The sequence below is a fragment of the Muscardinus avellanarius genome (assembly GCF_963383645.1).
Source record: "Muscardinus avellanarius genome assembly, chromosome: 19".
Taxonomy (NCBI): domain Eukaryota; kingdom Metazoa; phylum Chordata; class Mammalia; order Rodentia; family Gliridae; genus Muscardinus; species Muscardinus avellanarius.
Window position 1 is genome coordinate 33502776 of NC_137805.1, and position 26007 is coordinate 33528782.

Genomic DNA, 26007 nt, shown 5'->3' on the forward strand with positions numbered 1-26007 from the left:
CGTGGGGCGCGGATTGCCATGGGCCCCACTGCCCAGCCGAGGCACAGCCAGGCCGAGGGCGGCCAGGCAGCTGGGTGCAGGCCCGGTGTGCTCCTGCCCTCCTCCCTCGGCTGGAGAGGGCTTCTCTGCCCCTCGTGTTGCGGCTGGGGGGGGAGGGGTCTCTGTCTTGGGGTAGGGCTGGGGAGGTCTTAGGCATGGGCTCCATCGGGCACTGGGGCACCTTCATTCAGCCTGGTCCTGCGTCCCTCAGGTACGCCATCGACCGTGATTCGGATTTGGACCAGATCTTCGATATCGATGCAGACACGGGCGCCATCGTGACCGGCAAGGGGCTGGACCGCGAGACGGCCGGCTGGCACAACATCACGGTGCTGGCCATGGAAGCGGGTGAGCTGGGTGGCATTCCCAGGCAACCATGGGGCGGGGCAAATGCTGGGGGCGGGGCCAAGGGGGGGGTGGAGCAAGGCTGGGCTGTCTGTCAATGTGTGTGGGCGGAGTCAAGGGTTGGGGTGGGGCAAAGAGTATGCATCTGGCAAAGCTCAGACCTGGGTGGGTGTGGGCAACAGCTGGGCTCCGAGCCCCGTGGGTGGTGGTGCACGCTTGTAAACCCAGCATTTGGGAGGCTGAGACGTGAGGACAGGCTCAGCTACTTAGCGAGGCCTTCTGCAACTCAGTGAGATCCTGTTTCAAAAATAAAGAATAAAAAAATGGGGCCGAGGGTGTAGGTAGGACATAGAATGTCCCTGGGTTCCATCCCTACGACTGAAAAAAAAAAAAATAGCTGGTCTCTGGGTCAAAAACCCAGGAGCGGTCTCAAGCCGAAGGGATAAGGCTAGTGTTGAGGGCAGCCTCTCTTGTTTATTGAGCAACTATTAAGTACACACCATGTCCTAGCACCTAGGAAAACCGCCCTAACCTCTCCAGAAAGAGCTAGGCCACCAGGGGACTGAGACAAAGCCTGTCCACAGGATGTCACAGGACGTGTGTGCTCAGAACAGGGAGGGAGGGGAGCATTGTTCTCCTAGAGAGAGGCCGCCTGGGAGAAGACTGGGGACAAAGACCGCAGCAGAGTGAGCCTTGACGGCTCTCATGCAGTGGGAACAGACCGTGCAAAGGCCCTGAGGTGGCAGCTGCCTGGGTGCTGGAGGAGGGGCCAGGGGCTGACTGGGGGAGGGGTGAGCAGCCCAGGAATCACCCTCAGGGGGTCTTTGGACACTACTCCAAGAGGCAGAGTGGGGGGCCTAGCCTGGGGCAGCAGCGAAGAAGGAGGAAGTGGCTGGCTTTGGGGCACAACAGGTGGTGAGAGGTGGGTCAAGGGCCACTCTGCGGTGCTTGGCCTCAGTTGCCCTTGTGCCACAGGCAGTTTGGCATAGCTGAGAAGTTTCTGGAAGTGTGTGTGTGTGTGTGTGTGTGTGTGTGTGTGTGTGTGTGTGTGTAAGAGAGAGAGCAGCCAGAAAAGTATGAACAAAAGATGATAAGGCCATAAGGGTGGGAACAGAGACGCAGGATTAGCGGGCACCACTCAGGGGACACGAGCCGGGCCTGCTCTGCCAACCCCTGCCCTCCAGGTGTGTGTGCCAGGAGCCCACAGCACTGCCCTTTCATGCTCAAGCACCAGGAGCACAGCGGATCTTCTCCTGGAGCCTCGGGCTGCAGGTGGACACGGATCCACTGCCTCCCCTCCGCTCCAGGCCCCGCTGCCCCAGCCAGCCCCCCCCCTGCTGGCCTGGCCTCCTCCCACTTCCCAGGCCCGCAGCCCGGTCCAGGCGAGGAAGTCCCTAGGCTGAAGTTCCCCTTCCTCTCTTTCAACTGCAGTTTAAAAGAAAATACAAAGCCGGCTCGAACCTTAGTGCCTGCTGCTCCCAGCCTTTGAATCCACTCCCGCTCCGCTTGAAAGAGATAACAGCCATGGCTGGAGAGGAAGTGGCGCTGGACTGGGGAGAGCCCCCCAACCTGCTCCCCCGACAGCCAGGGAGGAGGCCCCTGCTGCCCACAGAGCCAGGGGGCAGCGCCTGGCTGGCAGACACGCCGCCTCTCCTACCCACAAAGGCACATGCCTGCCGGCCTGGCGTCCTGCACGACGGCCCGTTTCAGCCCGAGGAGTCCCAGTTAGGCCAGCGGGTCTCCAGTTAGGGGACATCACACTTCTACCCAGTGGGTCTCTTTCAGAAGCAAGCGTGTGTAGGGCTATGATACCGCTGCGCGGAAGACAGAATGCCACAAACCCTTGCCGAGTTTACCCAACATGCATTCCGGGCTCAGTGCCGTCCAGCAGGTACGTTTCTCGAATCCTGACCCCGTAGTGTGGTCAGCATCCGTTTACACGTGGGAACACTGGGGCTCAGCGTTAGGCGGCTCGGCCGGGGGCGTGTGAGATGCCCACCGTGTTGGCACGGCTCCTTCCGCTGCATTGCTGAGCGGCCTTCCGTTTGTCCAGATCCCCAGCCCCAGCCTGTCTCGCTCCACAGCCGGCTGCCCTTCCAATCACAGCCCCTCGCACAAAATCAGGAGCCGTAGAGGGGGCTTGGTGACGAAGGCCTATAATCCCAGTACCTAGGAGGCTGAGACAGGAGAGTCGCAAGTTCAAGGCCAGCTTCCGGGGCTTAGCAAGAAACTCCACAATTTAGCAAGACCCTGTTTCAAAATGAAAAGTAAAAAGGACTGAGATTGTAGCTCAGAGGTAGAGTGTTCTGAGTTCAGTTGCTTGTACCAACTAATAATAATAAATTAAAATTTTTTTTTAAAAAGCTGGGCCTGGTGGCACATGCTTATAATCCCAGCATTTGGGAGGCTGAGACAGGAGGATCACGGTTCTCCGACAGCTGCAGCTACTTAGCAAGTCCCTTTGCAACTCAGTGAGACCCTGTTTCAAAATGAAAAATAAAAAATAGGGCTGGGGGTGTAGCTCGGAGGTAGAATGCCTCTGAGTTCCATCCCCAGTACCACACACATACACACACACACACAAGTTGTGACGAATAACCCACCCACTCTACCTTGTTTCTGTGAAACAAGGACAAAATTATTATTGCCATTTTACTGATGAGGAATCAGAGGTGCAGGTTGGAGCGATGGTGGCCCTTGGCCCTGGAACCACAGGGCAAGTCCAAATCCATGCACACCCGGGGCTGGACCCCAGACCTCCCGCCTCTGTAGGAGCCAGCCTGGGCCCCCGAGTGCGGCGGCCAGGGGCCTGCCCGGCCCTGCGTCCTTCTGCCAGACCATCCATTTGGCTTCCTCAGAAACAGAAGGGATGAGCAGGGGGTCACGGCGGCCCCGCCTGCTCCCAGGCGTAACAAACAGGAGGCGACAAGAATCAGAGGGGAAATATTTATACACAGCAGCGGAGCTCTGTGAGCACCTCCGAGAATGTCGTGCTGAGCCCGGAGCCTCCACCTGTCAGACCGCATTACCTCAAAGGCTCCCGACCCACTTAGTATGCCGGCTCCCCTCTCCCCGAACTTCTGAGTCATCCATTCTGCCCATGCAGGCGCTCCTTCCTCTGACATTATCTTTAACGTTTTGTAATCATGAAATATTAATGACCAATATTGAATTTAAAGTACGATTTGTGTCTGGATCCTCCGGTAGAAAGGGCGGTTGTAGAGGGATGGTCTTCAAAGAGATGGGGGCGGGGGCCGTGGGGAGGCTGGGGTGGGCTGCACCCCGCTGGGCTGGAGGGGTGATGTCTAGCTGGCCAGGACAGCAGAGGGTTAGCCAGACCAGCTAGAGGCTCCCCCATCTGGGTGACCCCTGGGGCCAGCCCGTGTCTCCCCCCACCCCGCCCCTCATGTTTTCCTTCTTACACAAAGCACGCTTCGCGACTCAGAGATGCATCTGTGTGTGTTTAGCTCTGAGCTGTGTCTGCGGCATCCACGTGGTCTAGGCACACAGTAGGTGCGTCAATATTTACTAAGGGAATGAAGGACCGGGCTTGTGCACCCAGGTAGGAAGGGAGGCAGGGCGGCTGCGGGAGGAGGGCTGGAGGGCCTCTCAGCGCCCAGGGCTTGGGGGGCCGCTCCTCCTGTCACCCTGGGGTGCTCATCTCTAAAAGAGTGAGAAGTATACCTACCTTAGTGGATGGCTATAGAGATGGTGTGTGTGTGTGTGTGTGTGTGTGTGTGTGTGTGTGTGTGTGTGTGTGAGAGAGAGAGAGAGAGAGAGAGAGAGGAGAGAGAGAGAGAGAGAGGAGAGAGAGAGGAGAGAGAGAGGAGAGAGAGAGGAGAGAGGAGAGAGAGAGGAGAGAGAGAGTGAGAGAGAGAGAGAGAGGGGGGGGGAGAGGAGAGAGAGAAGAGAGAGAGACTGACGGAGGGAGGGAGGAGAGAGAGAGAGAGAGAGAGAGAGAGAGAGAGAGAGAGAGAGAGAGAGAGAGAGGTGTGCACCAGATATTGAACCCAGGGGCATTCTACCTCTGAGCTGAACCTTATTTTATTTTTATTTTGCCTTATTTTATTTGATTACAGTACTGGGGATGGAACCCAGGGGCATTCTACCTCCGAGCTACACCCACAGCCCTATTTTTATTCTTTATTTTGAAACAGGGCCTCACTGAATTGCAAAAGGCCTCACTAAGTAGCTGAGGCTGTCTGCAAACCACGACCCTCCTGTCTCAGCCTCCCGAATGCTGGGATTGCATGCGTGAGCCACCACGACCGGCTCTTATTTTGTTTTTTATTTTGAAACAGGGTCTTAATAAGTTGCCATCCACTGGCCTTGAACCTGGGATCCTCCTATCTCAGCCTTCCAAGTACTGGGATCACAGGCACGCTTCCATGCCTAGTAGATAGTAAATATTGATAAGAGCAGCTTCTGCAGGGCAGGATGGTATATGCCGGAATACCAGTACTAGGAGGCTGGGACAGGAGATCACAGGTTTGTGGCCAGCCTCAGCAATTTAGCGAGGCCCTCCACAACTTAATGAGACCCTGTTTCAAAATAAAACTATATAAAATAAAATAGTGCTGGGGGTATAGCTTGGAGGTAGAATTCCCCTAGGTTCAGTCACCAGTACCACCCAAAACAAAAACAAAACAAAAACCAATCTGTTTCTATTTATTTAAAGCTTAAAATGCACCAGATAGGTGCTGAGTGTTTTATATAGAACCTAAGACCCCCAGGAATCAGAAGTCACATGCAAGTGCCTAGCCTGGTGCCTGACACACGCAGGCAGGACGGTAGGGAGAGAGAGAACGGCTAAGACCAGGGACTGCAGCCCTGCACACGTCTCCCAGCTGGGGAGACTGGGGCCAGCTGAGGAAGGAATGGTCTGCCCATGAGACTGGACTTTGGGGGACCCTAGAGAGACCTGTGGAGGCCGGAGAAAGGAGCGGGTTAGAGCACCTTTGAGCAGCAGGGCGCTCCTCCAGGGCCCCCCATGTCTATTCTCAGCCACTCTTTCTCAGGAGCCTCTTGTCAGTTGCCCCAGGCAGCTCAGGCTGGGCACTGGGGCCTGGTCATCGACAGGCTTGGCTGCGGTCCTGGAGCTCACGGGGAGACCAGTCTGCAGTCAGTGACGGCGAGAGTCCAAGTCAGGGGGGGCTGTGGGGTTCCTGAGGAGCAGGGAAGGACCGGCCCACCCAGAGAGGGACAGAGGAGGGGATGTCTGAGATGTCTGAGGTGGTCTCAATGGCCAAGGCAGGCTTTCGGGGTGTACAGGAGATTGAGGTAGTCTTGGCAGAAAGATCCCCCAAAACCATACCGAGGCATGGTGGCCCCTGCCGGTTCTGCTGCAGCTGGGGCAGGGGGATGGCTGGATCCCGTGCTGAGATGAGGGTGTGCTGCTCAGTGGCACTTGTGTGCAAGAAGGCACTTGTGTGTTCCCCGAGGACGCAGACATCTCCCTGAGGCGCTGGGGAGCCAGCACAGGCCTTTGAGCAGAAGGTGCTGTGAGCAGCTCTGGGCCCCCTCATTCCCTGGGGCTCTTGGGGAGGGAGCCCCGGGGAGGCTGGGGGTATCTGGGGCACGGGAGGGGCTGCTTTGAGAGGGGACGAGCTCCCCATCACCAGAGGTGTGTACATCTGGCCTGGGCTCCTTTCGCACTGGGCAACAGCTGGGGTCCTGTGCACCTGCTACCTAACCGATGCTGAGGGGGATGGAGCTTTAGTGCTGTCCACGGACACGCATCCAGGACCCGCTCCACCTCTAGGGAAGGACATCTCCTGTTCCTCCTATCCCCCAAATTCTAAAGACGCCATGATTTCAGGGGCCCCATTTCACCCTGAAGTCCTCCCATCCAGTGGGGGAATAAACTGGCCCAGCAAGGTCAAAGTCTCCCTTCTCACCTGGAAGGAGGGTCCGGGTCCTGGACAAAGGCGGGCTCCCCAAACTCCTGCTCCATGAAGAGACACGGGTTCCCCCGGCTGTCCCACACCCTCCTCCCGAGCACCCCACCTGCCCACCGGGCCCTCCTCCCTCCTGCTGCCTGTCTTGGCAGCGGTAATTGGGATGATCAATCTTCCTGCCCAGCTGACCAGCTCGAATCAGAGCCTGGTGTTCAGATGCAATTTAACTCCCTGGGGAGGGGGGCTGGGAGGGCCACAGGGAGAGGGCCCATGGGCGCCCCTGCCTGCCAGCCCTAGGTGGAAAGGAGACACCTCACAGCTGCCTGCTCCTCCCCCCATTTCTCATGCTGATGCCCCCACCCACTCCCTCTTTCTGTCTCCGGCTTTCTCTTTCTCTGCAGTAGCCAAGGAGGGCCATGGCATGCGCCCCATTTGTTTTGCAGGTGAGATGTTGGCCCCCAAGAGAGCCGGGGATGCGTGTTCTGTGGCGGGACCCTGCAGCAGTGCTCTGGCCACAAGCCCTTGCTCCGCGTCCCCTCCCCAGCACCCCTCTTGGAGCTCAGAACAGGGACCCCCATACATTCATTTGGCACGTCTTTATTAAGCGCCTACTGTATGCTGCGCGCGCAGCCCGCCAAGAGACGAAAGCTCTGCTTCTGTCCTGGGGAGGAGCGAGATGGGCGCGCTGAGTTAGGACGCAGAGGATGCTGGAAGGATGCTGTGGGGAGAGTCAAGAGAGGAGTCCATGAGTCAGGGACGGGGAGGGATAGGTCAGGAGGAACCGCAGGAGGAGCCCACCGGAGGCAGAGGCGCGTTGCTCCAACACTCTGAGCAGGCTTCCTCCTCAGCAACACAGAGAGATACTAGTCCCCACCTCCCACGGGGGGTCGACAGGGTGAACAGGGAGGCGCAGGCCCTGCTCTGTGGCAGGTTCTTCCTTACGATTGCTGCCACCCAGCACCTTCCTCTGGTCCCCAGGCCAGGCCCCATTTCCTCTTCCTTCCCACTGACCCCCAGGTGCACCCCAGCCTCTTGCTTAGTTTGGGCCAAATGCCAGGTGAGTGACTCTGCAGGGGCCTGGATCTTCCTTGGAAGAGGTCTTTAGCCTCCCCTCCCACCCCAGGGCTTTTGTACATGCTGACCCCACTTTCTAGAGCAATTTCCCTTCTTACCCCCCTATGCCCAGTTACTTCCCAATCAGATCTTAACAGAATATCCTTTCTCCAGGGAAAACATCCCCATACCCAACAAGGACCAGACTCTCTACCCTGTGCTGTCAGGAGTCCCTGCCCCTGCCCACAGCTCTTGGGCTCTTTTTTCTAAACTCCAGTCACCGTCAGGAGTAATGTGTATCTCTGCTGCTAGACCAAGAGACCACGTTGCTCTTGTTCACAGCTGTGTCCTTGCTACAAAGGAGGCGCTCAATCTATAGTTGTCAGCGAAAACCACGAGTCTCCGTTCCAGAAGGTCCACGCAGCCCACGTCTGTGCTACGTACTTAAGGAACTCGGGGGCCCTGCAAAGAGGAGAGACCTGTGCGCCGCCCGACAGTCCTTCTGCCCCAAGTCAGGTGTCCTCAGGCCCCTTGGGTGCCCAGGGCTCCCCTGCCCCTCCCCGGATTCACAGTGAGCCAGCTCGCGGAGGAAGCACCGGGCCAGAGCACGTTTCATTTTAATTTAGGAATCGGTTAAGGCTACGGGCCTGCTCGGCTCCGGGCTGTCAATCAGCTCTCCTCAAGGCTGCATCAATTAGTTTAAAAATATTGAATGTAATTTTGCCTGACACAACATATTGCAGCTACTGCAAAATATAATTTATTTTAGAAGAAGAAATAATTAAACTAATTTGCATGTCAGTCAGCTGAACTGAGATGCCAGGGCGGGAGGGCTGTGGGGGCCCAGCCCCTGGAGGGGGCACCTGCGCCGGGCAGCAGGAGGTCAGCTTGAGCCTGGCTCTGAGCAGCAGCTGCCTCTGGGCGGACAGAGAGCTGGCAGCAGGGGAGCCCCGGACCAGGATCTCGGACCCCGGAGAGTTAGTCTACCCACCCCGCCCTGCGGCTCACTTCCTGTGTCTTTAAGAAAATTCCTGAGCCAGGAGTGCACACTTGTCATCCCAGCATTTGAGAGGCTGAGACCTGAGGATCGAGGTTCGCGGACAGCCTCAGCTACTTAGTGAGGCCTTTGCAACTCGGTGAGCCCCTGTTTCAAAATAAAGAATAAAAAATAGGGCTGGGGTGTAGCTCGGAGGTAGAATGCCCCTGAGTTCCATCCTCAGTACCACACACAAGAAGGAAGGAAGGAAGGAAGGAAGGAAGGTAGGAAGGAAGGAAGGGAGGGAGGGAGGGAGGGAGGGAGGGAGGGAGGGAGGAAGGGAGGGAAAAGAGAAGAGAAAAGAGAAAAAGAAAATTCCTGCTTCTTGACAGGCTTTGGCTCCCTCATCTACGAAATGGGTTTAGCTGCACCTCTCCTGCGGGTTGTTTCAAGGCTCACATGTGGTCAGCAATAAGAAAAAGGCTTACAAATGGGGAAATCTCACTGAGGTCAAGGTTAAGCATCTGGGGGATTCTTTTTTTTTACAACAGAAGTCTGTAAGGTGATAACTAGAAATTACTATTGCCAATTATTTGGAGTGATGCTAATTGTGAGCAGGAGGGCTTAGGAGGAACCAATCAGAGGTGAGACATCAGGTTGGACACACACATACACACACACACACACCATCATCGTCATCAGTCATCCCATGGTTTGCAATCATTGATACGCATTAGAGTCCCTTGGGGAACTGTTTGGGGAAAAAAAAAATCAATGACCAAACACTTGGCGCTGTTATTTTTTAAAAGCTTCCCAGAGCCCGGCATGGTGGCACATGCCTGTAATCCCAGTACTTGGGAGGCTGAGGCAGGAAGATCACAGGTTCGCGGCCAGCCTCAGTAGCTCAGCCCCTCCTACTTCAAAATTTAAAAATAATATAAAATAGGGCTGAGGGTGTAGCTCAGAGGTAGAATGCCCTTGGGTTCGATCCCCAGTACCACCACCACCACAACAACCTAGAAAAGGCATCCCACTGCCCCAGGGCTCTGGGCGTGGCAGGCCAGCTCCTTCCTCCCTCAGACGAGCTCCGTAGGAGGCAGCTTCGGGGACCTGGGAGGACACCTCTTCAGCAAACTCAGTCAGTCCCCACCTCTCAGATCCGAGACCCTCACTCACACCAGCCAAAGGACCAGGGCTTTCCCAAGGGATGATCGGTGATGCTTGCTTATTTATTTATTTATTTATTTATTTATTTATTTATTTATTATTGTACTGAGGATTGAACTCAGAGGTATTCCACCTCCAAGCTTGACCCCCAGAGGGCCTTGCTAAATTGATGAGACTAACCTCGACCTGCAATCCTCCCATCTCAGCTCTCAGCCTCTCAGCTACTGGGGTTACCGGTGTGTGCCACCATGCCCAGTGTTTGTGACATTTTAAAAGAGGAGGTCGGTAGCCAGGTGTGGTGGCACACGTTTGTAATCCCAGCGCTTGGGAGGCTGAGACAGGAAAATTGCAGGTTTGCCACCAGCCTCAGCAACTTAGTGAGGCCCCCTCTCTGCAATGTGGCGAGACCCTGTTTTAAAATAAAGAACAATAGAGGGCTGGGGGTGTAGCTCTGAGGTAGAATGTCCATGGGTTCAATCCCCACTACCCAAAAAAAAAAAAAAAAAAAGAGCTGGAGAGGGCACTGCAATGGGCCAATCACAGGGGTCTCCCCAGCAGTGGGACGTGCTCCAGGAGGCGCTACCCCACCCTAGCAGCCTGCATGGCCCACAGGACCGCAGGTCACGCCTCTCCCTCAGCCCGCACACCCACTGTGGGGTGTGCTGCCCATGAAGGGCACTCGGCCCGGCTGGCTCCCTCCCCCACCCCTGCCTCAGCTGGCAGCAGGCGCAGGTTCCAGGCTGTGGGCTGTGCCCTGCCTCCTCCCCTCCTCCAGAAAGCACCCCCATCTGTCTGTTGAGGTTCTCCGGCAACACGCTCTTAAAAATAACAGCTCACCCGGCGTTCCCTGTCACGACTCCCATCTCTCGCCCTGAAAGAGCCCCCTCTAATCCCTGAGGCAGCAGATCTGAGTGAACTGAGAAGATAAGGTGCCCCCAGCTAAGGGGAACTCCAGAGGGGATCGGCTGGGCAAGTGAAGGACCCCACTCCTGCTCCTCCTCCCCCCAGGAGGCGGCCCCACCTGCCTTCCCATCTCCGCTTCTCTTTATCAACATGAACAGCTGCAGTCGGGCATGAAGAGAGCCCCCAACTTCAGAGAAAAAGAGCCCATCAGTCCCGCTCCCCCCAAACGCATGGGGTGCCTGGCTACCTGGAGCCTCCCAGGCTGCCCTCTAATTAGCTCCCTGCCAGCCCAGCTGGAGGCCCCCATCTCCGGAGTTGCTGCTTGGAAGTGGGGTGTGGTCCCCCCCCCCCGCAACCAGGATGCTCCTGGGGTGAGTGGCAGGTGGGCAGGCACAGGCTGAACTCGGGGCTAGGAAGGCTGGGGACAGGGTTCCAGAGAGCGCGGAGGCCCAGGCAGAAGGCTGGGGGAGGCCAGCAGAGAGGCCAGGCTGGGATGAGGTGTTCCACATCCAGAGTCATTGTGAGGATGATTATTTAACCAATTTCCCATCTCGCTTCCCATTTTGTGCTCTGTATGGTTTTAAGTACTTTATGGATATTAACTCAGCCTGTCTCTAGAAAGTGGCCTGTCTTGGGCTACACAGCTACTAAGTGATAGAGTTGGAATCAAAGCCAGCAGGCTCAAGACTTTGCTCTTTGTGGGCGGCTGAGCTGTATTCCTGGCCCTTTCAATTTTGAAACAGCATCTCACTAAGTTGTTGAGGGTGTCACTAAGTTGCTGAGGTCCATCTCTAACCTGCGATTCTCCTGTCTCAAGCCTCCCAAGTACTGGTATTAAAGGCATGCGCCTCCGCACCTGGCTTCAAGTCATTGAATTACTATCCTGCTCATTTTCCACACGTGGAATCCGATATCAGAGAAGGCAGGGTCTTCCCCCCAGATCAAACATGGAGTCAGGGTCAGAGCCACAACCCAGAATCCAAGCCTCCCAGGCTTCATTCGTTTATTCAGTACGTGTATGAGAAACTGCCCTGCGCTGTATCTCAAAGATAAAGACACCCACCTTGACCTGATGGCCGTGCCAGCTGGAGGGGTGGGGACGTATTGCCTCTGCGGGCCAAGGCCCACCTGCTTCGACTCATCTGGCCCTTTCAGGATGGGATGTGCAGAGGACAGAGGTTTCAAAGTCCAGTGGACAGCTGACCCATTCCTTAACCATGTATTAGTGTCTCCTTTGCAACAGTGTAGCAAACTACAGCTGCGGGTGCTCCAGGGGCGAGCAGGAGAGACAGAGACGCCTCGGCGGTGATGGTGGGGCGGGGGTGTGATGGAGGCCCTGGTGTGTAAGGTCAGGGTAACAGTAGTAATCATGGGGCTGGTCCACGTTTGTGGTGCTGATGGTGAAGAGGATGATGGTGTTGGTAGTAATGGCGGTCATGACTTCAGCGACCAGGGCTTCACCATCGTGGTGATGAAGTTGGTGATACTGGGTGGCCTTGGTACTTGTGATGGTGGAGAGTTGATGAGGGCAGCACTTGTGGGTACGAGGATGGTGCTGATTCTGGTGGTGTGGGCCGTGGTGGTGTGGATGGTGGCGGTGGTACTCCTGGGTTTGCTGGTAGAGGCAGGAAGATGGTGTTAACGGTGGAGGTGGCAGTAGTGGCGACGGTGTTCATAGCTGTGGGGATGGTGGGGGGACACTCATGGTGGCAGTACTGATGCTCATGGGCCGGCACCGGTGATGGTGGTCGTAGAGGTTGTGGTGATGATGCCAACGGTGTCGCTGGTATGGCTGGCGACGACACCCATTGTTCACTGAAGCCCAGCTGTCCCCGGCCCTGCCTCTTTGCACCGGCTTGGTCAACCCCACATACTCTCTATACAACCCAATCTTGCCCTGGCAGCAGACGCAGGCCGCCCAGCTCTTGCCCCGTGACGCCCGTGCCCTTACTCTGTGCTCTTGTTACAGACAATCACGCTCAGCTCTCCCGGGCATCCCTAAGGATCCGAATCCTGGATGTGAATGACAATCCCCCAGAGCTGGCCACACCCTACGAGGCAGCTGTGTGTGAGGACGCCAAGCCGGGCCAGGTACCCCTGAGGGCTAGGGATGGGGTCGCGGCCAGGTGAGCCAGGGAGCCCCTAGCCTGGCCCAGGTGGCCTCAGCCTCACCGTCGGCCATTCCCGCCCCCCCACAGCTCATCCAGACCATCAGTGTGGTGGACCGGGACGAGCCCCAGGGCGGGCACCGCTTCTATTTCCGCCTAGTGCCAGAGGCGCCCAGCAACCCCCACTTCTCTCTGCTCGACATCCAAGGTGAGTGACGTGGGGTCCACCCACCCCCGGTGCAGGGACAGAGGGCCCGGCCTCCCTGCCCTCTTCTGTCCTTGCAGATGGAAGACCCGAGGGGCCCAGGGGCTGGTGTTAGGTCTAAGGTCACGGGTTGCCTGGGATGGCTGAGGCTGTTGTTGAGCCCTCGGGCCTGGCCCGGGTGTGAGCCCCAGGGGCAGGGAGTGTGGAGGGGCGTGTCCTGCCTGAAGGCAGAGAATGGCAGGTGGAAAGATCTCCAGAGAGGGCAGAGAGGCCAGGAATGGCCGGGCCAGAGTCCAGAGGAGCCCGTCCTCAGCAAGGACAAAAGCACGCTGCACCAGGCCCTCCTCAGCCTGCGGGTCCGGAGGTGCCTGCCCCTGCTCTGGGTCCCCATGGCCACCCTGGAGGAAGCTTTTCCTGCCCTGCCCAGAGTCCCAGAGAGATAGAGTGTGCGGTTTCAGGCTCACACCAGCCTCTGATACAGGTGACCCCCACCGACTGTGCCCCGGGATGGACCAAGGGGGGCAGGTGTCCCAGCTCAGGCTCTGTTGCTGACTCCCCACGCATCCTCTGCAAGTATCTGGCCCTCCCCAAGCCTCAGTTTCATCATCCGTCGCTAGGGGCTGATAACACCCATCCTTCCTGGTGGCCGGGGGGCTCTGGAGGGAGGAGGGCTATGGCGGAGTACTGCCAGCACCCTGAGCAGGTCCGTTTCTGTAATCACAGGGCACATTAGTGGGACGTGGTGTGCAGATGTCAGGCTGAGCACTGAGCCCTGGAAAGACACAGACAGACAGAACAAAATCTGGAGCTCGTGGGGTTAACATTCTAGTGAGGCGAATTAAATCCTTTTTTTTTTTTTTTTTTTTTTGTTGTTGTTGTTTTTTGGTGGTACTGGGGTTCCTGGAAGCCCTTCTACCTCCAGGCTACACTCCCAGATCTATTTTATACTTTTTTGTATTTGGAAACAGGGTCTCTTAAGCCAGCACCTGCACGATCCTCCTGTCTCCGCCTCCCAAGCGCAGGGATTATAAGCGTGTGCCACCACGCCCGGCTTGGCAAATTAAATTCTTAAACACACCGAGGGTGAGGAGTGAGTGGCCGGCAGAGAGGGGACGGGGGCATCTCCACATATGTCTGGATGGGACTTTTTGGTTTTTGGTTTTTTTGTCCATTGTTGGACCTCAGGGGCCTAGGACAATGCCCGGCACATCATAGGTGCTCGATAAAATGTATTACATTAAACTGAAAAAATAAAGCAGGGCAAGAGTAGGCACTGCGTTTAATGTTCTAGGACAGCCTCCCCGAGGGGACCTGGGGTGAGCAGGGAGCTAGAGAAAGGGAGGAACTGGGCACGAAGGCGCACACCTGTCATCCCAGCACTTGGGAGGCCGAGGCGGGAAGGGTGGAGGTTTGTGGGCAGCCTCGACAACTTGGCCAGACCCTCAGCAACTTAGACCCTGTTTCAAATTTTTTAAAAAGGGCTGAGAGGGTATATAGCCTGGAGGTAGAATGCCCCTGGGTTTAATCCCCAGCACTACACACACTCACATATACAAATAACAATAATCATAATAGCTGGGCGTGGAGGTGCACACCTGTAATTCTGTAATTCCAGTACTTGGGAGTCTGAAACAGAAGGAGCGCGGGGGCAGCCAGCCTCAGCCACTTAGAGAAGCTCTCTACAGCTTCGTGAGACCCTCCCTGTTTTAAAATTTAAAAAAATAGCCGGGCGTGGTGGCGCACGCTTGTAATCCCCGCGCTTGGGAGGCAGAGACTGGAGGATCGCACTGGTTTGGAGCCAGCCTCGCTGGCTTAAGAGACCCTGTTTCCACATAAAAATGTTAAAAAATAGGTCTGGGAGTGTAGCCCGTGGGAGTGTATACCGGAGGTAGAAGGGCTTCCAGGAACCCCAGTACCACCAAAAAAATAAAAAATAAATAAATAAATAAAATTTTAAAAAATAAAATAGGGATGGGGGCGTAGCTCAGAAGTAGAATGCTGAGCCAGGTGTGGCGGCGTACACTTGTAATCGCAGTGCTTAGAGGTTAGTACTGGGATAGTACTATCCAGTACTATAGTATATATAGAGAGGCTGAGACAGGAAGATCACAGGTTCGCAGCCAGCCTCAGCCACTTAGTGAGGCCCTGTGCAACTTAGTGAGACCCTGTTTCAAAATAAAGAATTAAAATAGGGCTGGGGGTGTAGCTCAGATGTAGACTGCCCCTGGGTTTAATCCCCAGTACCCTCCCAAAAATAGAATGTCCCTGGGCTCAAACCCCCAGTGCTACCACAACAACAATAAATTAATAATAATAATAATAATAATAATAATAATAATAATGCAAAGGAGGGAGTGAGCCATGCAGATATCAGGACTAAGAACCATCAAGGTGGAAGCAGGTGCAAAGGCCCAGAGGTAAGAGCAGGGTGAAGGAGGCCATGCTGGCCAGAGCCAGTGAGAGGCCCAACTGGGAGGAGATGGAGCCAGAAAGGCACTGGGGCTGGATCACGCTAGTTCCTTCTGGCCCCAGAACAGGTCAGGGGTCCACCCCAAGACCTTTATACCCCACCACCCCCAAAAGGAGAGACCTTGGTGGCCTCTGAAGCCAGACCCCTGCATCCTCAGGAGCCATAATAAAAGTACCTAAGAGCCAGAGTAGCAGCATAGATAACCAATCGGGAAGGACCTGACCCTGCGCCTGGCATTAACCCTTCCATGGCTCGATTGCCTTGGAGTTGAGGGATTCCCGAAGGAAGGCTGAGAGGGCAGGAAGGGCCTGGGGGACTCCGAGCGTGGCTATATACACCTTTGTGGAAGTACCTCAGGATTTGACAACCAGTGCACCTGGCTATGGCATCACTGGAGTGGTCGCCTGGGCTGGCCCAGGAGGCTCAGGTAGCCCGGTCCTCCCTCACCCCAGGTTCGGCCCCAGCTGCTTCTTTTTGGCTAGGGCTGCCCGAGCTCCCTTCCCATGACCGCCCAACATAAACTCCAGGCGGCCGCAGTGTGCTGAGGTCAGAGAAGCCACGGAAGATCCTGTCCTCCGGTCCCCGAGCCCATACCCGCAAAGAGCCAATCCCCCTCCTCTTTACCGTATAAATATCCTAGGTGACAAACGGCTACCCCAACCCATCTGTTTCTTTGTACAAATGTGTAGCCAGTTTGGAAACGTGATTTATAAATATTGCTTTTGCAGCCAGCGATTGACACTGATGTATGTCAAGCCAGATGGATGGATGCAGAGCTGGGCGAGGATCCCGCCTGGAAGGGCGGGGTGGGTGGGGCCTGGCGAGGCCAGCGGCTTCCCTGGCAGGAGCCAGCTGCTGCCTGGGAGGCAGCTGGACCGGGCTCAGGGCTGATGCTCAGGGAATCCCGTTTATCTGGTGGAGGAGAAGCAGGGATCAGAGCGCTCAGAACATATGGCTGCGTGGCCAAAGACAGCAACCTGAGACACAAACATCTCTGTTCTCGGTGGGTAACTGGCGGCTGTGCCAGAGCCTGCTTCTCCGTGCCTCCTCTGCCGCTACCATACGGCGCAGAACGCAGGCGGCTTCTTTCCCGCTCTCCTGTTTTAGATCATAAGCTCCCTTGCTGAGAAGAGAGGCTCGGCCGGGACTTTACTGCTGTGTCTCCGGGGCCTAAACTAGGCCTGACATGAAGATGGGGCTCATTTCATATCTGCTGTTGAGTGAGTGGATGGTATGGCACCCACTCGGTGGCTTCCTTGTTTAAACCCCACCGATAGCCAGGTGTGGTGGCGCACACCTGTAACCCCAGTATTTGGAAGGCTGAGACAGGAGGATCACACAGGTTTAAAGCCAGCCTCAAGCCGGGCGTGGTGGCGCACGCTTGTAATCCCAGCATTCGGGAGGCTGAGACTGGAGGATCACGGTTCGCAGACAGCCTCAGCTACTTAGTGAAGCCCTCCGCAACTCAGTGAGACCCAGTTTCAAAATAAAGAATAAAAAATAGGGCAGGGGGTGTAGCTCAGAGGTCAAATGCCCCTGGGTTCTATCCCCAGACCCGCAAAAATAAATAAATAAATAAATAAAGCCTCAGCTATTTAGTGAGGCTCTCAGCAACTTAGTGAGACCCTGTTTCCAAATAAAATATAAAATAGGTTTGGGGGTATAGCCTGGTGGTAGAAAAGCCCCTGGGTTCCACCCCCAGTACCAAAAAAAAAATGATGTGCTACATCCAGGCGTGGTGGCACACACCAGTAATCCCTGTATTTGAGATGCTAAGACAAGAGGATCGCAGGTTCAAGCCAGCCTCAGCCAGCTTTGCAAGGCCCTCTGCAATTTAGTGAGACCCTGTTTCATAATAAAAAATAAAATAGGGCTGAGAGTGTAGCTCAGGAGCAGAGCACCCCTGGATCCAATGCCTAATAACCCCCAACATCACACACACACACACACACACACTCACTCACTACTGGGGGAAGAGAGATGGACAGGTGGTAGATGGCTGGGTGAGTGGATGGACAGACGAATGGATGATGGGTGGGGGATGGATGGGGGTGGGGGACGGAGAGTGATGGACAGATGAACAGAGGAATGAATCCTTTCACAAGATAAATTTAAACAAGTCTCTTTTCTCTGAGCCTCCATTTCTACCCGCACAAGAACCGGGAGTTCTGCCCCAGCTCTTGGTTGGGAGAATTAAACATTACCATGTACTTAAAGTGCCCACACAGCCGGGCGTGGCGGCGCACGCTTGTCGTCCCAGCATCTGGGAGGCTGAGACAGGAGGATCGCGGTTTGCGGCCAGCCTCAGCTACTTAGGCCCTTTACAACCCTGTTTCAAAATAAAGAATAAAAAATAGGGCAGGGGGTATAACTCAGAGGTAGAATGCCCCTGGCTCCCAATACCCCGAAAAATAATAATGATAATAATAAAGTGCCCACAGAGTCTCGATTCATTAAAAAGTATCCAATACCACCAAAAAAACAAAAAACAAAACAATCAAAAAAGCATCCGATAAAGCCGGGCGTGGTGGCGCACGTTTGTCATCCCAGCATTCGAGAGGCTGAGACCGGAGGATCGCCGTTCGCAGACAGCCCCAGCTACTTAGCGAGGCCCTTTGCAACTCAGTGAGACCCTGTTTAAAAACTAAAAAGACTAAAAAATAGGACTGGGGGTGTAGCTCAGAGGTATAGTGCCCCTGGGTTCCATCCCTAATACCGCCAAAAAGAGCATCCATTCAGTGAGAATGGGGCCCACACCGTTCTCTCTTTGGCTTGCTTGCCCTTGAACCCCCTTTCTCCCCAGTGGCAGACAGATCATTCACAGCTGGGGTCACCCACCCTTTGACAGGAGGGCCAGTGTCCAAGCCAAAACCCGAGGAGCTGGCCCCCGAGCAGCAGTTGGCCTGAAAGTCACACTTCGCTCTGGACTGGCTCAGCGCCAGGCCCCAGCTGGCCGGGTACTGGGGGACAGACACGCACTGCCTTAATACAAGGTGACAAGAACCGTAACGGAAGTGTGCGTGGCACCTGCATCGTCAGAGCTGGGAGCGGGGACCATAAATCCTTCCTTCCCAGGGAAGCGGAGAAAGGAGGCCACGGCAAGGAGGTGACATTTAGCTGGAGCGTGACAGATGAGGAATTTGCCCAGGGAAGGAGGTGGAGAGGGTGTTCCAGAGATGGGAACTTCTGTAGGAAAGGCGGGGAGGTCTGTGCAGGAAGCAGGTCTGGGTGCAGGGTCAGGAAAATGGGGACCGAGTCTGAAAAACACAGCCAGCATGATGGGGAATTCCTGAGTGCTGGGAGCTCTTCCAAGTGTGACCCGTGAATTATCGCATTGGACCCTCACACCCGCGGGAGATCCCCTTTCTCGGTTTACATCTGAGGACTCCGAGGTCCAAAGGAGCTGAGATTTCCCAGCTAGCAAATGACACACTTGGCATTTTACATTCCTATGGAAATGTGCCAGTGCTGCGCACAAGTTGGAGAATGATCCGATGAGCCCATCGCCTGTGGGCAGCTGTCAACTCCCGATCCATCTCGTCTGCCCTGAACGCCTAGTCCCCTTCCTAGATGTGCCCGAGGTCACGAGCCAGTCCTTCCCAGGGCTCCTTCTGCGCTGTGTCTACCATGAGGAACTCTGAGATGGGGGGAGGGCTGCTGGGGAAGGGATCAGCCCCCATTTTAGACCCTGACTTCCCTTCCCAGCTAGCAACCAATGGGCCTCGGGATCCCCTCTTTATCCAAGAGCAGGCTGGTCTGAACCATCTGGGGCCATGAAACTGGAGAAGGGACCCAGGCAGCCAAAGTCTCAGATCAGAGCCCAGCAAAGACTGTGGGCAGAGAGAAAGCAAAAGGGGTTTCTGAAGGCAGGCCGGGCCCCCTTCTGTGGCCAGCGAGGGGCTGTGAGTTCTCTGCACCGCCAAGTTGTGCAGAACTGAGAGGAGCCACCCACGCAACGGGCTGTGGGTGGACAAAAGGGGCGGAGGAAGTGGGGATCACCTATCACCCAGCCTGTATCCCAAGACCTGCCCAGCCTTTTTCTGAGCCTTGCCTGGCTTTACAGGCCAAAGCCATGCAGTGAGCCCCATTTGTACCAGGGCCAAGGAAAAGCGTGGGGCAGGAGAACTGGTGCTGTCAGGTCCCCTCCTGAGGCCCTGGAGGCCACACTCCCATCCCTGTTGACTCAGCCTCCTAAGGAGAGACTCCTGAGCTGGCTGCAGGACTCCTGGCCAGCACAAAGGTCAGAGAGCCCCCTCTGACAAAGGCAGAGGCCAGCCACCGCCCCCAGGCCTCTGTGATGTCCCCGGACTTGTCAGGGCCCAGCAAATGAGAGCCCAAGGACCCCAGGACTCCGAGGGTCAGAAGGCATTAGACAGCTCAAGTCGAAACTAGAACAAAAGCAGGCTGTGGAGATGAATGGGGAAGACATTTTTTTGACACAGCCAGGGCCAAGACCTTGGCCCAGCTGGGGACAGAATCTTGGAATAGCTGGGGACAGTACCTTGGCACCGCGTGGACCAGGCGTCTTTGAAGTGCTGAAAACGGCAGCTTAGGCGGCTGGGAAGGGAATCATGGAACAGCTGGGGGTGAACCCGTGGGCTGCATGGCTGGGGACAGGACCTTCCCGCGGCTGGGGGCAATTGTTGGGAAGCTGGAGGAACAGACGCCATGAGTTGGGAGGCGGAGGTTTGCGGCACAGAGAGGTGAATCTCAAGGTGGAATCGGGAGGGGGCCGGGACGGAGGGGGCGGAGCGTGGCCCGAGTCACACGCCACCCGCTTCTCCCCGTGCAGACAACACGGCCGCGGTGCACACGCAGCACGTGGGCTTCAACCGGCAGGAGCAGGACGTGTTCTTCCTGCCCATCCTGGTGGTGGACAGCGGGCCGCCCACGCTGAGCAGCACGGGCACCCTCACCATCCGCGTCTGCGGCTGCGACAGCGCCGGCGCCATCCAGTCCTGCAACACCACGGCCTTCGTCATGGCCGCCTCCCTCAGCCCCGGCGCCCTCATCGCCCTCTTGGTCTGTGTCCTCATCCTGGTCGGTGAGTCCACCTAGAGCCAACCCGTCCTGCAGCCCTGGGTTTCTTTCCCACTGACACCCCACCGTGCCTCAGTTTCCCCCTCTGTGCAAGCTGGGGCTGGCCTGAATGATCTCCGAGTTCTAAGCTGAAGTGCCGTGGGAGGTCTCCTGCGCCCAGTGCAGCCCCCGTGAACTCCAGACGGTCCCCCCCCACTGGGATTCAGTTTATACTTCCCGTCTCTCGGCAGCCCGAACTCCTTCCCAGTGTTTCAAAAACCAAGGCTATATTGTTTAAAGTTCTCCTATATCTATAGCCCCTGTTTTATTCTTCATAAAGAGGATATAGAGCTGGGTGTGGTGATGCACGCCTATAATCTCAGTACTTGGGAGGCTAAGATGGAGGATTGGAGGTTCAAGGCCAGCCTTCGCAATTTAGAGACACTGTTTCAAAATAAAAAACAATGAAGCCAGGCGTGGTGGCGCAGGCTTGTAATCCCAGCACTTGGGAGGCTGAGACAGGAGGATCGCGGTTCGCGGCCAGCATCGGCTACTTAGTGAGGCCCTCTGCAACTCAGTGAGACCCTGATTCAAAGTAAAGGATAAAACAATAGGCTGGGAAGCCGGGCGTGGTGGCGCTCGCTTATAATCCCCGCGCTTGGGAGACGGAGACAGGAGGATCGTGCAGGTTCGAAACCAGCTGTGCTGGCTTAAGAGACCCTATTTCCAAATAAAAATATAAAAATAGGTCTGGGAGTGTAGCCCGGAGGTAGAAGGACTTACAGGAACCCCAGTACCACCAAAAAAAGGGGGGGGGGCTGGGGATGTATCTAAGGGGTAAAATGCCCCTGGGTTCCATCCCTAGTACTACAATAAATAAATAAATAAGAATAAAAAATAGGGGAGGAGTGTAGCTCAGAGGTAGAATACCCCTGGGTTCCATACCCAGTACCACAAAATAATAATAATAATAATAATAATAATAATAATAATAACAACAACAACAATAACAACAACAACAACACAAAGGGCTAGGAGTATAGCTGGAAAGTAGAATGCCTCTATGCCCATCCCTGGGTGGGGGGTGGAGAGAAAGGAATGTAAATATTCTTCTGCCTGACCGAGCACATCATCCCATTTTTAGAAAGGAACTGAGGCTCAGAGGTCAAGCAGCTGGCATAAGGGTACACAGGCGGCTCAGTTCCCTGGGAGAGGTCACCTGCCCCCTGCTGTGGTCACAGCCCATCCTCTTGGGCCTGCTATGCCTCCTCAGGGCCCAGCAGAGGGCCTGGGCAGGCTCCGCCTCGCAGGGAGGCCCAGCCCCCCTCCCTGCCCCGGCCCATGACTCCAAAACCCTTTTTCCAGAGGGTGCTCTTTACAGCGGTTTCATTTTCCGAGGCAGTGCAAACAAATTTCTGCCTAATTGCCCACAAACGAAGAAAGTGCACATCAGTGCTCTAAAGGTGACGGGCGGAATCGCTGATCAGGCCTGGCACATCTGTTGCCCGCCGCCCGCCATCCCCACCATCTGCTCCCGCGGGCATCCCCCTCTGCAGCTCCCAGCCTCCAGCTCCAGAAGCTGCCCATGCATCTTAGTGCTTCTCTCCTGACACCTTCCCTCCCTCCCTCTAGGCCTGGCCCTGGCCCCAGCCCCCTCCCTGAGCCACCTTGTTAGGCGGTAAGCCGGAATCCTGCCCAGTGGCTCTAGCAGCTGGCTCTGGCCCCAGAGCAGCAAGACTGTCTAACCCCTAACTGCCACGGTACCCAGCATCTGCCTGTCCATCCATCCACCCGTCCACCGTCATTTATGTATAATCCATCTGGTGAGTCCCTCCTATGTGCGAGATTTGTGGCGCTGGGATTCATCAATGAACGAAAGACTTTTCTAAGCTCTGAGACCCTGAAAGGTTTGGGTCCCCCATCACTGAGATGGGGGGCATCAAGGGTGGATTATTATTTCTACTTTAGACACGTTAAGTTTGAGATTCCCTTGGGCAACCGAGAGGACATGTCGAGTAGGAAATTGGGTGTACAATCCAGGTTTCGGGGAGCGGTTCGGGCTGGCGCCTGAGATATGGGAGTTGTCAGTTTCTAAATAGAACTTCAAGGCAGGAGACTGGAGGAGCGCGTCCAGGGAGCCGGTGTGGCGTGCGGGGGCAGCTGGGGCTAATGGGTCAGAAAGGCAGGAGAAGCTTGCTTAGAAGATGGAGAAGAGCTTTCATTGAGGTGAGAAAAGGAGGAAAACAAGGGTCCTGGAAGCCAAGAGGAGACAGATCTATCCATTCAACTTTTTTTTTTTTTTTTTTGGTAGTACTAGGGATAGCACCCAGGAACATTCTACCTCCGAGCTACACCCCCGGCCCTATTTTTTATTCTTTATTTCAAAACAGAGTCTCACTGAGTTCCAAAGGGCCTCACTAAGTAGTAGCTGAGGCTGGCTGTGAACTGTGATCCTCCGGTCTCAGCCTCCTGAATGCTGGGATTACAAGCGTGCACCACCACGCCTGGCTCTATGCTTTATTTCGAACCAGGGTCTCACTGAGTTCCAAAGGGCCTCACTAAGTAGCCAAGGCTGTCCTCGAACCTGTGATCCTCCTGTCTCAGCCTCCCAAGTACTGGGATTACAAGCGTGCGGAACCACGCCCAGCTCTCAACTATTTCATTCAACAAACATGCTGTGAGCGTTTGCTACACGCTGGCACGGCCTCAGCACCAAGGTAGGGAAGCATTCCCAGGTCCTTGAGAGTAGGTTGGGGTGTGCATTCGGGGTCTGGGGAGATGCAACAGGTACTGGTCTGTGATAGGACTGCGATCTCCACTCTTTATCACCCAAAGACCTCGTTGGAAGCATAAGGCTGCTGGGCCCGCCCCGCAGCTCCAGAAGGTGCCTGAAAGATTTGCATGTCCTTCTTGTTTTATTTTAGTTTGTGCTGGGGATTGAGCCCAGGGACATGCTACGTCTGAGCTACACTCCCAGCTCTATCTGGAAACAGGATCTCCGCAGGGTTGATCCTGAGCCTGCCATCCTCCTGGGTCAGCCTCCCAAGGGGTTCCAGTCCTGCACCGCCACACCAGGCTGAAGATTTGCATTTCTCACAAGCTGGGGTGGGGGGCGAGGGGGCTGCCCTGCTGCTGACCCAGGGGCCACACTTAGAGAACCAGCGTGACAGATGGCGGAACCCTTTCCCAGGAGACTTGGAGATGAAGGTGCTGAATCTGGCCTGGAGTTCCCTGGGGAGGGCTCTTAAGGGTCTCCACCTGAGACCTGAGACCACAGGACTTCTGGACCAGGCAGAGGGATCAAGGGTGGGAGAGAGGTCATGGTCAAGGGCAGCTCTCACTCCCCAGCTCCATCCATCATCCTTCTTTCAGCTGCCCCAGCCCCCAGCACCTAGAGGCCTGGCAGGGCGTATCTTTTAGAGTTGAGGCTGGAGACCTCCGAGACTGAATCCAGCCCTCCACGCCATGAAAACCCTCAACTATGCTGCTTGTCCCCCCAGTGCCAGTGCTGATCTGGTCTCAGTTTGCACGCTGCCAGAACTGGGAAGCTCACCACTCCATTCTGGCTGTAAGAGAGGTGCTAAAGCTGGGCGCGGTGGCGTGTGCTTGTCATCCCAGCGCGTGGGAGGCTGAGACAGGAGGATCGCGCAGGTTCGAAGCCAGCCTCAGCTACTTAGTGGGGCTCTCAGCAACTTAGTGAGACCCTGTTTCCAAGTAGAGTATAAAATAGGTCTGGGAGTATAGCGCAGAGGTAGAATGCCCCTGGGTTCCATCCCCAGGAGCACCAAGTAGTAATAATAATAATAATAATAATAATAATAATAATAATAATAATAAATTTAAAAAAGAAAGGTGCTAAAAACCCAGAAAGCTAGTATGCAGAGCTGGGCGTGGAAGCACAGTCTGTAATCCCAGTACTGGGGGGGGGGGGGGGGGCTGAGACAGGAAGATCGCAATTTTGCATCCACCCTGGGCTACCTAAGTGAAACCATCTGCAAATTAGCAAGACCCTGTTTCAAAATAAAGAATAAAAAACCGGGTTGGGGGTGTGGCTCGGAGGTGGAGTGCCCCTGGGTTCCATCCCCAGCACCACAACACAACAAAACAAAACCTAGAAATCCAGGAAGCAGCCTGAGGATGAGGACTGGACATGGTGGTGGTGGTTGGGGGGGGTCCCCAATGATGCAGGGAGCTGACTCCGCGCCCCGCCTCTCCCCGCAGTGCTGGTGCTACTGATCCTCACCCTCAGGCGCCACCACAAGAGCCACCTGAGCCCGGATGAGGACGAGGACATGCGGGACAACGTCATCAAATACAACGACGAGGGCGGCGGCGAGCAGGACACCGAGGCCTACGACATGTCGGCGCTGCGCAGCCTCTACGACTTCGGGGAGCTCAAGGGCGGCGACGCGGGCGGCGGCGGGGGCGGCGGGGGCGCGGGCAGCCCCCCGCAGGCCGGCCTGCCGTCCGAGCGCCACTCGCTCCCGCAGGGCAGGCCCGAGCCGGACTTCTCGGTGTTCAGGGACTTCATCCGCCGCAAGGTGGCGCTGGCGGACGGGGACCTGTCGGTGCCGCCCTACGACGCCTTCCAGACGTACGCCTTCGAGGGCGCGGACTCGCCGGCCGCCTCGCTCAGCTCGCTGCACAGCGGCTCCTCGGGCTCCGAGCAGGACTTCGCCTATCTCAGCAGCTGGGGCCCGCGCTTCAGGCCCCTGGCGGCTCTCTACGCCGGCCACCGCGCGGACGACGAGGCCCAGGCCTCCTAGCCCCCGCCGTGCCGTCGGGGCGCGCCCGTCGGGGATGCACCGGGGCCCAGGACCGCGCATTCCCCCCGCTCAGCCCTTCGCCGGACACCGGGGCACTTGCCTGGGGCAGACTCTCTGACCCCCTCCCCGGGGGTCCAGCTTTGAGGCCTGGAGGTGCAGAAATACCGCCAGCATTAACAGCGCGCAGCGAGACCGGGCTGCGTGGCTCTGGGGTTGGAGGGGACAGGGAGGTGGCGCCGCCTGGGAGGCGAATGTTGGAGCGAGGACACTGCGGAGATGCCCCCGCCCCGGCTTCCTCGCATCCCAGTTAAGAGGAAAAAAGGGCTGTGCATTTACTAAGCACCTACTGTGTGCGGGAACGCGAACGGAGACCATCTCCAGCCGTCACAGAAGCCATGAGGTGGGGTCCTGCGGGTGCCAGATGGGGAGAGCCCCCCAGAGAAGCGTGTGGCCTGTCCCGGGACACCTGCCCAAGTGAGCTCCGAGAGCGCCGCTGGCACCGCTGGGCAAGGCACGTCGCTTCTCTGGGCCTGTTTCCTCGTCTGTCAAATGAGGCTAATAACAGACCTACCTCGAAGAAGTGTGAGCATAAAAAGGTTTCGTGTGCGTCCAGAGGGTAGGGCAGTGCCTGGCACATAGTAGGTGTTCAGTAAATGTTAGCCTTTGTTACGACGGTCCTCTCTGTGGTTATTAGAAGCCCCGCGTGTCGAGCCCCAGCTCTGAGCACCGTCTCCTCATCCACATCTCCAAGGCAGGAGGAAGGAGTCCCGACTCTCAGCTCCCGATTCTGCCCCGAGAGAGGGATAGGGATGGCCCCAGCAACTGTGGAACCTCTGTGGAACCAGAGTCTCGGGCCACATCAAAATAAGACACCTGGCAGGGGTCAAGGCAAGACCAGCCGGGTGGCTCCAGGACCTGGGTAGAAGGGTTGGCAAAAGACGGAGGGGTTGCAAGCCACGGGGCATAGTAGGGATCTTATCTGTCTGGTCTGGGAACCCACGAGTCTCCCCATCCATGGGCCCCCACAACCCCAGAGCTAAGGCATCTCCAAGAGTTCCC

The 26007-nt window shown here is 56.2% G+C and overlaps 1 protein-coding gene across 1 annotated transcript in view; it reads left to right on the top strand.

Moving 5' to 3' along the window:
- The window catches only part of CDH22 (cadherin 22), a gene marked incomplete at both ends in the record, with an annotated part of 76421 nt that extends 51473 nt beyond the window's left edge, over positions 1-24948 (top strand). Inside the window, 5 exons of the mRNA XM_080716765.1 lie at positions 251-387; positions 12350-12471; positions 12579-12696; positions 19956-20207; positions 24404-24948. Coding sequence (XP_080572891.1) covers positions 251-387; positions 12350-12471; positions 12579-12696; positions 19956-20207; positions 24404-24948 — 1174 coding nt within the window. The remainder of the gene's footprint in view (positions 1-250; positions 388-12349; positions 12472-12578; positions 12697-19955; positions 20208-24403) is intronic.
- Positions 24949-26007: the final 1059 nt, after the last annotated feature.